This window comes from Colias eurytheme, chromosome 15 (genome assembly GCF_061535395.1).
Source record: "Colias eurytheme isolate Ceu_HAF_F1 chromosome 15, ilColEury1 Martin Lab GWU primary, whole genome shotgun sequence".
Taxonomy (NCBI): domain Eukaryota; kingdom Metazoa; phylum Arthropoda; class Insecta; order Lepidoptera; family Pieridae; genus Colias; species Colias eurytheme.
The window spans coordinates 2,770,614-2,782,715 of record NC_142994.1 but is presented as its reverse complement, the minus strand read 5'-3'; the positions used below and the strand labels follow the sequence as shown (position 1 = coordinate 2,782,715).

At 32.2% G+C, this 12,102-nt stretch overlaps 3 protein-coding genes and 1 long non-coding RNA gene across 5 annotated transcripts in view; 1 reads left to right on the top strand and 3 right to left on the bottom strand.

Annotated features, from left to right (window-relative positions):
* Positions 1-5,079, bottom strand: part of LOC149902143 (uncharacterized) — a 37,720-nt gene extending 32,641 nt beyond the window's left edge. The window contains exons 1-2 of the long non-coding RNA XR_016457522.1: positions 4,550-5,079; positions 2,735-4,059 (exon numbers count right to left, since the gene is read on the bottom strand). This is a non-coding gene — a long non-coding RNA (uncharacterized LOC149902143). The remainder of the gene's footprint in view (positions 1-2,734; positions 4,060-4,549) is intronic.
* On the bottom strand, positions 362-2,374 carry LOC149902144 (uncharacterized). The gene is made up of 2 exons (XM_090109921.1): positions 2,227-2,374; positions 362-1,919 (listed from the first exon to the last, which is right to left on the bottom strand). The coding sequence occupies exons 1-2, from the start codon at positions 2,309-2,311 to the stop codon at positions 613-615; spliced, it is 1,392 nt and encodes a 463-aa protein (XP_089966047.1). The 5' UTR covers positions 2,312-2,374; the 3' UTR covers positions 362-612.
* A 366-nt stretch (positions 5,080-5,445) lies between the features above and the next one.
* Alg-2 (Apoptosis-linked gene-2) lies at positions 5,446-7,955 on the top strand. 2 transcript variants are annotated; one of them, XM_090110294.1, is made up of 6 exons: positions 5,446-5,589; positions 5,834-5,895; positions 6,000-6,106; positions 6,406-6,674; positions 6,779-6,874; positions 7,229-7,955. In XM_090110294.1, the coding sequence occupies exons 2-6, from the start codon at positions 5,840-5,842 to the stop codon at positions 7,238-7,240; spliced, it is 540 nt and encodes a 179-aa protein (XP_089966420.1). In that variant the 5' UTR covers positions 5,446-5,589; positions 5,834-5,839; the 3' UTR covers positions 7,241-7,955. The 2 variants fall into 2 exon arrangements, with proteins under 2 accessions (XP_089966420.1, XP_089966421.1); XM_090110295.1 differs by having other exon boundaries at positions 6,779-7,955.
* A 1,283-nt stretch (positions 7,956-9,238) lies between these two features.
* On the bottom strand, positions 9,239-11,751 carry wol (Dolichyl-phosphate beta-glucosyltransferase wollknaeuel). Its single transcript, XM_090109868.1, has 6 exons — positions 11,405-11,751; positions 11,083-11,257; positions 10,762-10,970; positions 10,333-10,547; positions 9,745-9,882; positions 9,239-9,498 (listed from the first exon to the last, which is right to left on the bottom strand). Exons 1-6 carry the CDS (start codon positions 11,471-11,473, stop codon positions 9,306-9,308), a joined length of 999 nt encoding a protein of 332 aa, XP_089965994.1. The 5' UTR covers positions 11,474-11,751; the 3' UTR covers positions 9,239-9,305.
* Between the last annotated feature and the right edge of the window lie 351 nt (positions 11,752-12,102).

Below are 12,102 nucleotides of genomic sequence, written 5' to 3'. Positions count from 1 at the left end.
GTTTCACTTTTATCCGCGTTACACATTTTAATGTTTTTGCTATTTACGAACTTCTTACTACTTCAGATTGCTTATAACATTATTAAATAATATGTAAAAATGTTTAAAAATGAAATCTGGCATGAGTAAATGTTAAAATTTAGTAGTAGTTTTTCGAAAATCATTTCTACTACCGGGTTTTATAATAATGGCAATACGACAATGTCATTCTGCCACGATTCCATTACGAGACCACTGACCGACCACTGATCGACCATTATGAATTTAGCAGATTACAAACTTTTATCAAAATGACAATGGGATCGTGTTGGAATGACGAATTTATAAAAAATAGCAGACTTGGGGCCCAGATGTCGAGTTAATTATTATAGTTCTAGCACTACATAATTGTTACAATATTTTCTCCATAAATTCAATAATAAATAAAAACAAAATTACAATAAATTATTTTAAAATAGCACAGATTTTAAAGGCTTATTTTTAATTTTTCCCTAAATACTAATTTCTAATATTGATTATTGATTTCCTACGTATTCTTAATACTTCGAAGCTTAATATTATTGTTATGAGATGCTCAATAATTAGCAATTATTATTCACAATACAAGCACTATTATGTAAATATAGTCAATGTGTGAGTAGCTCTGAGTTGGTGCGGAGGCCGAACCACTGACTGGTCAGTTTTAATTGGGGCTTGTTCAGTTTGTGTCTGAACAGTTTCTTGTGCTCTTACTTGTTTTGCCTTTTTTCTGGCAGCATCACTTTCTGCATAATACATACCCAACCTAGTTTTAATAGCTGCTAAAGCTGCCCCATTAATCTCATCATGAAATATATTACTGTACCTCCACTGTTTAACAATAGGTCCTTTCTTTCTCTCCTTCTTGGGTTTCTTAGATTTACTTGTTTCAAAAGAAACTTCTAAGGTTTGACCTTGTTCGTTATATGGCATGGTAGTTAGAGCAATTTTATTATCCTGAGAGGGTTCTGGTTTAGCAGAAAGTAAAATAAATGTAGTTGGTTGCGCTGGCCTGTTGACTGATTGTAGGAGGATGCCCATGCCTTGTGGATGCTGACCACTTTGCGCAGGGTAAAAATTTGTTGCAGCAGATGAGGTTGTCAATGCTGTTTGATACTGATTCTCAAAATAATTTTCTGCTATGTTCATAAGATGGCCACTGCCTGGATAAGCAATGGGAGCAAAAGATTCTTGTGGCATGGGCACAGGAGCTGGTGGTGGGGGAGGCTCATTTTGTGGCTGCACCATATCAGAGCTTCTCTTTGATTTAGGCATTGTGGCTGTAATGTTGTCAGGATCATAAGTCTTAATATAATCCTTCCACATTTTTGAAATATTAATTTCCAGACCTGCTATCTTGTCCAATCTTATGAAATCTTTTAATCTGTGTGTATGAACTATGGAGTAAATGTGATTTTTTATTTGATCAACTACTCCTGATGGAAGACGCACCTCTCCTGATCGTCTGTGACTATTCTTTCCTCTATTATCACTGGGGAACATTATACCGTCATCCATTTTCTTACAAAGAACTCTGACCTTTCTCTCAGTTATAGCATGTATATTTTTAAATGCTGTTTGACATACTTGAGTCTCCCTGCCTTTAACACGGACAAAGTATTCAAAAGTGCATGTTCTACGACTGCTGGATTTCACTCTTTTTCTTTTAACATCAACCTGTCTCATTAGACCAAAAAGGTAAGCATTTTGTTCATCATGAGTTTTCATGGAGTAAAATCCCTGAAATGTCTTAAGACGTACATCCTCCGGTACTTTTTGAAAACATTTCCTACGACAATTACAGTCAGGACCTGGTTGTTTTGGAGGAACGATTTTTCCATTTGCATTGATATATTCCAATCCAGCAATTCTTAATCGTTTCTGTTTTTGCTTGTGCCATTCTGAGAAAATATTAAGTAATTTTAAATATGACAAAAATAAATTGTTTACATTTTTTATATCGTTCTTTTATAGTTAAAAAAGTTATTCTAATTATTGAGAAACATCAAAATTTTCATAGAAGAAATAAAAATAATATTTAAAAACACCGACAAAACAGGTTCAAATAAGATCTACGTATCAAAAAGTAGTAAGAGTCATAATCCGAGTAGTTCCATAACTTGATAACAGTCGATACAAATCATTTGTAGTGAGTTATATATAAAATAATACAACCAAAAAATTTGGGCTCTGCAAGCACTAAATTACCTTCTGGATTTCTTGAGCGCTTTTTCACAACTTTGCCGTTTTTATTAACTTTTAGTTTACGCTCGTTGCTTTGGACATCCGCCATTTTAATATCAGAGAAAAATGCAATACTCTTTTTTTTTACCGAACAAGTTCTGGCTTTGAACGCTTTGGTTATGTCAAACCAAAAGCTTTAATACGTAATAAAATTTATAATATTATTTATTTAAAAAATACATATCTAATTCATCATTAAAACATGATTAAAACATATATATATATAAAAAATTTCGAGTATGAACTTATATATTATTTTCTTGAAAATGCTTTTTGTAAGATAAACTGAATAGCATGGCCCGTATTTGTAATTTTTATTTTCTGTTCATTATTAATAGTTAAACAAACTACACTTGTCTAGACGATCTTTAAAATTATTATTGGTAAATAACATTTTTTTTTTTATTCTAAAGTTCTACACGCATCTATTGGCATTCCACCATACCAATTACCATAATAAATAGGGTTAAACGCATGGAACTATATATACTACGTATGGAACCCACACTCCCTAAGAAAAAGTAAAGTCAAAAAATTTGACCTTGAATCTTATCGTTTCCCCTCCGTCTCTTTCTAGTTACGGTGAGTCATAATATATACAGTATGTCTATATTTCCGTGGGGTGAGTATAAATGTAAAAAATTCAGGATATTAAGGAAAAAAATAACGGATACATCAATTTTATTCGTATTAAAATTTTACTATAATACTAGATTTTGCCCGCGACTTCGTCCTCGTTGAAGTCATAAAACATAAAATCCCATTTATCCCGTGGGGATTTCGGAATAGCCTTTCTAAGTGCACCTTTAGGATACTCTAGATATACAGAGTGTGCCAAATTTCATGTCTTTAGGTCCAGTGATTTTAGGCTGTGCGTTGTCTGTCAGTCACTAAGTAACGGGAGAGTTTTATATTTATTGATTGATTGATGGTTGATGATTTACGGCGGAAATAAATTACGTAATTGCATTTATTATTCTAATATAGTTACTGTAGAATTTTTGCAAATAGATAAAAAATAGATGTTCAAGTATTTAACATTGGAAAATTGTAATGTTCCTTTCAGCGTTTTTTCATGTTTGCGTCTTCCGTCTTGCATCTTCAGAACACAGGACCGCTATAAATTATGACAACATTTTGCTGTATAATTTGGCGTTACGTCCAGTCATTTGAGGAATTAATGAAGTAAAATATCAATGTGTTTTTATAATATTTATTTATCATTACAATGCCAACTGCCTTTACAAATTTGCAAATTATAAGATAATAACAATAAAAAGTAACGAAATCGGTTCACTGAAAATATTTTTATCATTCCATACCCTTAAGTATTTAAATAGTTTTAAGAGTACTTGAAATATGAGATCGTGGTCTAGCGCTTCCCTATCATACAATAAAAAACAAAATATAATATATTCAGGGTGTAATCGTTAAGTGTGCACAGGTGATTATTCCGTAACTATTGCAGGTATCAAAAAACTTTAAACTGATATCGATATGATACTGATATGATACTTTACCTAATGAGTAAAATAACAATAATAACTTTTTTTAAATATAACAAGAAATATCTAAAAATGTAACTTTAAACCCTCCCATACATTTTATTTCCCGTAACGTATATATTACGTTCCCACTGCTGGGACATGGCCTCCTATGAGGTTACAGCCACATCCACCACACTGGCCAAGTGCGGGTTTAAAATGAATGTTGCATATCTTCACTTTTTCAAAACAGGATATTTTTAATTCTACTATATTTAGCCATGTATTACGTTCCGCTAGATTGGACGGAAACCTGTAAAGAGAAAAGAAGATTATTTGCAAAATATAAAAAAAAAAATGTCATTTAGATACAGATAACACAAAATTTGTGCTGTTGTCTTGTGCTTCTATTTCAGTAGGTACCATATATGTATGTACTTTGAGTTTTTGATTTTACAATATATCATTATATAAAAGTAGTAAACAACGTTTTTATACCATTAACTTTCACGCCAATTGAACTAATTCAAGTGGAGAAAGACTTCTCCTCATATAAAATACCATACCGAAATATATGTACACAATTTTATAAAGTATGGACACCCTAGTCTAATATTTATTACAATCATGAAACATTTAATAATAAGCAAATAACGATGTTAAATGGAAAAAACCTAATCAAAATTAACATTATAATCACAACTTCGATCTATTATTCCAGATTTAACAACAATTAAAGTAGAAATATTACTAAACTACAATTTTACATGAAGCGTAGTTTATGCATGGTTTTTTGTACTTACGAATGAAATATAATATCACATCCTGGATGCCATTCACTTTTGCAACCGCGCACAATATATTTACAACCATTTCTATTAATTTTGGCTCAGAATAATTCCAAAATACAAGAACAAACTCACGAAATGAACATAAACATCCGCCATTTTGCAGTAAACATTATTTGACACCTAGAATTGGGGCTGCCGCGCAACGATTTTCATAACATAATTCAAAATATGGGAAAAAAATTATGAGCGTGTTCGATAAGCAGTCCATTTTAAAAGTTGTAAACCTTTGTTATTTCAATGGAAAAGCAAACCTGCATGAATCTCGTTTAAATTTCATTTTTTTAGCGGATTTTATTAATGATTTATGTCATATAGACTATTATTACTGACAGTCGATTTTTTAATGCACGTCAATAGGGGAAAAATTTACAATCACGCTGGCTACCCTATGGGGTAAACAGGGGTTACTTGCGGTCATTCTATCAGTTTTTTATTTATTCTTAGGAGTTTGGGTTCCAGTATGACTATAGTTCCATGGTTAAACGTCATTTTGATGACACACGATTGAATGTGTTGTCGGTGCGGGTAAGTTACTTCCTTAATTATAATAATTTTACTCATACCATTTTTATAACTCACATTGTTTATATAAATTAATAACCGCGCAACAGCAACTTCATTGGTCACAGAATAAATTAATCAAAGAAAACTAAGTAAATTTGCCTCAACATTAAAAACATGAGCTTAACGGGCCGTTCCTAAATTCCCTGAATAATGGGAGATTTTTCGAAAACCTTGTTTCACACATATGCCAGTGCCTCATTATCTGTGCCTGTCGTTCTATATGTCAAATGTAATGTCATAAATCAGCATCGACAATCGACATTGTGTCACTCTCAGAGGTGTCACTATATATGCGTAAATTTCACAAATCACAATTTCAACTTTCAAGTTTGTGGAATAACCCTTGAATTGAAACAACAAGAACAAGTCAACAAGTCGAAGAATACTGGAAGTTGGAACTTTATTTGTTGCGAAAAGGACGTAAGAAGGTACTGTTGTCGATATGATTTTCGATAGTGATTTTCCTTTTCCTTGTACAATATAAATAATTATTTTAATAATCTCCTTTTCTTCATAAACAATTGTTATAATCAAATATTTGTTTTAATCTTCGTTCTTACATAGTATATTGGTTAGAAATTCATTTACACATAAGGTGTCGAAAAACGGTGTTACGGAAAATTGTGTTTCTTTCATGTTGTTTACAATTATTGAATTATCTTTAACTTGCAGGTAACAATGTCATTCCAATCTCCAATGCCAAGTAGAGAATTCTTATGGGACATTTTTAGAAGGTAATACTATAAAAACTTAACAAATTTTCATAAAAAACTACAGTTATTATTTTCATACTTCTTAACAGCAATACACTTTATAATGATGTAATTTTTATTTTCAGGGTGGATAAAGACAGAAGTGGATACATTTCTGCTGATGAATTACAACAAGCTCTCTCTAATGGTACTTGGAATCCATTCAATCCAGAAACTGTCCGTTTAATGATAGGTTTGTTATTATGATTCATTGACCTAGATGATGTCATAATTTATGTGTTTATTTTTTTACTTAATTGTGATAATTTAATGATAGCTTTTAGAAATAGAAATTAATTTGAAATGTGATTCATTTATACTACTTACATACTATTCTGACGTCTAGTATAATGGATAAATCTCTACTAAAATCCATTAGTCTTTAATTTCCAAAACAATACTCACATAAAATTAAACACAAAAAATATTTATAAATGATGACTTTCGAAATTTTTATTAATTAAAATTTATGTGAACTTTTTTATTTTTTAGGAATGTTTGATAAACAAAACAGAGGCGTTATATCATTTGAAGATTTTGGAGCTCTGTGGAAGTATGTTAGCGACTGGCAGAATTGTTTCAGATCCTTTGACGGGGACAATTCTGGCAACATTGATAGGCAAGAGTTAAAGAATGCTCTAACTGCATTCGGATACAGACTCTCAGATGATGTTGTGAACATAATGGTGCAAAAGTTTGATAGATTTGGCCGTGGTACTATTCTCTTTGATGATTTCATTCAGTGCTGTGTTACCCTTTATGTAAGTATGCCTAATATATTTTTAGACTATTTTTTTTGAGACTGGATTTATTGAATCCTTGTATGATTTTGAACCCTTAATCACAAAATTATTTACAATTTCAGACATTAACATCAGCATTCCGGCAATTCGATACAGACCAAGATGGAGTTATAACAATACATTATGAGCAATTTCTTAAAATGGTGTTCGGCTTGAAGGTATAAAGAAACATTCATAATGAAAACTTAATTGTTAGAACTGAGCTGTTATTATACATACTATGAAACAAACAACAAATTTATACTATTCAATGTAAACAATACTTTATAGAAGTATACACAAAAAATATTATTATTAAGAATTAAGAATTTATAATGTAATCTTAACAAATAAAAGTAAAATCTCAAGGAATTTAGAGAAGCTTATGTGTATATAATATGGTGTTATACATTGGTACTTTTTCAATGTTTGCAAGTTAGAAGGGTATTATTTTTTATATGCTGCGGAAAGAAAATAATAAGTTTTGTATTATTAACCACCTTAATTAATTTGTACATGTCTCTTCCGTCCAGTGTTGGCCGTAAAACTTCGGGGTTGTCAAGCTCAATAATCACCAGTGAGGTTTGAGTCAAATTTTATTTTTGAACAAATAAATTATGTTGGATCTTGACAACGTCATATTTTTTTACATCTAAAACTTAATTCACTTATTGAATTAGCATAAATGTGCATGCATCTTGTAACAGAAAATTGTATCTTCAAAAAATAGAAATTCTAATTGCTTTTTCTATAAATGTAGACACAGTATCATCTTACATCTATTATTACAGTGCATGCTATTTTATTATATCCATTTCATCCAATATTCCAATATAAATTTCCAATAATCATTAGTTCCTACCAACCCACCCAACTCCAAGTGCCTGTAATCAGTTGAAGATGCAATTTTATTTAAAATTTGATCTTTGTCTGTTTTTTGTAGCTTTACAATTAATTTAGTTTTAAGTAAAACTAATCTCAAATTCACAATTTAAAATTGTAAGTCTTAGATTACCTTTGTAAACAAAGTGAATTTCCCTAAATCTTATCTATTGGCCAAATATAATTGTTGTGCTCAAAGTACCTTGTGAGTTCAAAGTTTTAAATTATATTTTGCATTTAATGTTATTGTAAAGTAGTAAACATTATTGCCTCGTTTCATTATCTGTGTCTTTCAGCATAAATTTTTATACATTTCTATTTGTAACTTGAAATATATTTTTATGTATGTTATATTATAGATAAAAATAAATGTCTATGATAAAATTTCGTTTTTTATTTACCTGTAACTAGAACCTTATTATTTATTAATCTGTTGAAGATCTCTTATTATCACAGAACTCTTTATTATTTCCATAAATCTTGTGTGGCTGGAACTGGAAACTGAGGTCTGAGCGTGACTTGGTAGTATGCTATAGAATGTATATTTGGTATTTAAGTTACAGAAGTTTCTCAATCTAGAATCAACATTATATGATAAAATTTCAAAGCTTAAGTAATACAAAACATAAATTGCACAATCTGTAATTCTGTATGTTTAAAAATTTGTTTAGGCTCTCTTTGTGTTGCGATTTTCATATTTAGTTCAAAGAAAGAATAGATATAAATCTCGTCAAGTAACTCGTATGCTAAAATATCACACAGGTGTAATATTGTGTCATACAAATATTACACCTGTGTAAACAAACCATCTGGCCAAATTGTGGATAGTAGAAAATTATGATAAAAACATAGGAACATAATTATGTGATTTTATAAAACATGCTTTTCCGCCACAATTGCTTTTTCGCAATAAACTCAAAAACTACTATAAGGGCGGAGGCACACGATGCGTTGCGGCGGCGGTGCGGCGCCGGAGCGGTGTCGCTGCGTCGTCTTACATAGAAATATCTGTGGCATGTCACACGATGCGCTCCGGCGCCGCACCGGACTTGTAACCACCAAGACGAGGCGGGGAGGGGTGAATGCGGTGCGACGTCGGAGCGGCACCGCTCAGTTGTTTTGCATCACAAGGAAGGACACGCTGTGCAACGCTGCTACGACGCCGCTGCGACATAAAAACGTTACGGCGCCGCACCGCATCGTGTGCCCCCGCTCTAACGGCGGGGGCACACGATGCGTTGCGGCGCCGCACCGCAAAGATTTCACCGTGTCAGTGGGCACACGAGCGGTGCGGCGCCGTAACGTTGTTTTGTCGCAGCGGTGCCGTAGCAGCGTTGGACAGTCTGTTAATGAAAAGCGAGCGTGTCTCCTTCCTTGTGACGCAAAACAACTGAGCGGTGCCGCTCCGGCGTCGCATCGCATTCACCCCTCCCCGCCTCGTCTCGGTGGTTGCAAGTCCGGTGCGGCGCTGGAGCGCATCGTGTGACATGCCACAGATATTTCTATGTAAGACGACGCAGCGACACCGCTCCGGCGCCGGACCGCCGCCGCAACGCATCGTGTGCCCCCGCCGTAACAGCTTTCATTCTATATTCACGAAGCCGCGGATAGTATAATATTAGCCAAAGATGTGACAAATGAATGCCAAATCAGAAACAAAATTAAGTAACACAATTTATTAAAATATAGTATACAGCTTACATGGTTAATATATTGTGCTTAAATTAATTAATTATTGTTTTTAATCTTCCAAGCTCCAATTGTGTACTTGAGCCAAATGAGAGCCAAGTCAACACCCATTTGTATCCAGGACAATACTGGTGTAACCTTGGAGCCTTCAATTTCAGTCCATCTTACTGGAATTTCTACAATTGGAATGTTCAATTTTTGTGCTATGTAGAGTAATTCTACATCAAATGCCCTGTAAAATATTGACAATTTATTAATCTTAACAAGCTAGTCCAGCCTAGTAAAAGAGTTAAAACTCCTTAACTGTGCAGGTGGGGTACATAATTTTTGATTATCTACATATTTAATATTCAGATAAGATAACATTAGATTAGGAATATTGTATTTTATCTAAAATTTGTATGTAAGTTTAAATCCAACAGCACATGTTGAATAAAGAAGATTCATATTAATTTTCAATTAAATAAAAAATCATTACCATCTGTTCACATGAAGACTTTCAAAGCAAGTTCTAGCTGCTTTTCTTGTAAATAGTTTGAATCCACACTGAGTGTCTCTAACACCTTTCACTGTGAACAACCACACTAGAAAATGGAAGCCATACATGAGGATATTCCTGCAAATAAGAAAAAAATATAGGTTAATAAATGTATGGGCCTAATGTAAATGACCTCTTGTAGTGATTAGTATTGTTTAGGGACATGAATACTGGAAAGGAGACTAAATATTGGCTAAAATAACATTAATAAAATAAGGTTTTGTTTCCTTCATTACCTTATTATAATACTAACTTACCGCCCGCGGCTTCGCCCGCTTTGTCTAAAACCTAATAAATTATATACTAAAACCTTCCTCTTGAATCACTTTATCTATTAATAAAAACCGCATCAAAATCCGTTGCGTAGTTTTAAAGAATTAAGCATACAAAGGGACATAGGGACAGAGAAAGCGACTTTGTTTTATACTATGTACTGATAGAACATTAATCATGTAAAATAATATGATTTACTACCTATTAGTTTATTATTTTAAATGAAATATGTACATTGCAAAAATTGTTACTTACCTAAATATATTTCTTTTAGCTAATGACTCTTTCTCTAAATGCGCTCTGGAGCCAATGACAATAGCTTTGCCGATACTGACATACTCTGGTTGTGTGAGCGGATCACATTTACTTATCTCTTTAAGAGCCGTCTCAAGTTTTGTTATATCTTCAAATTTAGATGCGCCATCTGCATCCGCAAATAATATTGTTGCACCTCTACAGCTAAATATTCCCTAAAATTGTAATATTTGTGTATTTCTTTTAACTTAAAAGTTTTGGTAATTTATGTTAAAGCAGGAGATAGGAATTCTTTTAATATTTTTGAACACAAATGTTTTAAAAATGCTTAAGTTTAGCCACTAAGCATTAGTTTTCATCAATGCTCCTATGTTTTTTATTACATTATTTTTTCTGCATATAATATTTAAGTAGGTATATTAAACTTACCAATTTCACTGCACCACCTTTTCCTCTATTCTTGACCAGTTCCAAGCATCTTATCTTGTCACAGCCATATTTCTCAACATATTCTTGAGCCACATTAACAGTCTTGTCTTTACTCCCATCACTTACAACTATTATTTCATATTTATACCCCGGTTGATTTTGTCTTCTGGTTTCTAAGAACTCAAAGGCCTCTTCAAGCATGGGTGGTACTGTAATAACATAGAATATATAAATTAATATAAATAAAATTACAGGTATCTCTACTCTTTCTAAATTTATAACTATGCTTATAGTATTGTTATCCAATACAAAGCATCTTACATCTTTCTTCTTCATTGTAAGCAGGAACGATTACACTCAAATGTACTTCAGATGGATCTTCTAGTGTTGGAAACTTATTTTTGGATTTAGTTCTGGGGTCTTTGTAAGTCTCCTCTTCCTTGAATCGTTCAACAATAGGATATGGTTCTGTGAAATTTAGTAGTAGTGTAACTAGCTGTAAATTTGAAAAATATTATTTAATTTGAAGAATGTCGTCAATTAAATCATTATTATTTGATATGGAATTAAGTAACTGACGTGTCATTATTAAAATATGAATCCGTAAACACAAAACAGTAGTGTAAATATAAATTTAACTTACTCCAGCAAATCCGGCGACCACAATTATGGCCCCATACATGCAGAAATCATACAACGCAGATAATTCCATGGCTTTACATTAACACTAAAGTAGAATATTTGTTACTTCGGTTATTATCTACGAAATCATGATTTTTGCCGACGTACATCAACTAAGTTATTTTAATAATTTTATATTTTTTATCTTATGGCAAACCTATATGATTATGAATACTAATAGAATATAATAAAATAAATTAATAAATACATTTAATGCCGTATGTTTATTTTAAAATAAGTAAAAACTAAAAAGTATGCAGCCGCAAAATTGTTCTCTGTTGACAAAAATATGGACAAGATGAGTGTAAAAAAGATTTGTCAAAATTGACATTTGAAAATTTTTTTTTTTTTTTTTGAATATTTAATGGCCTGGTTACTAGACCTTTAAGCCAATTCTTATTTATTTATCAATAATGTTCGAGATATTTTTCATTCCCTTGTCAGTAATCAGATCGCTCCGACAGTGCCTTTAATGTATCTGTACAATGCCCTATAACACTTCTTGTTTTTCAATAAATCACTCAACTGGCGGCGGGAGGAATCACTTACTTCTACTATTTCACTTGCCAATACTAGTCTATGAAATATGAACATATGGTTTTGACAGTTGAAAAAAATATGGTTCATATCGGCGATCCTCTCATTACAAAAAGTGCATAT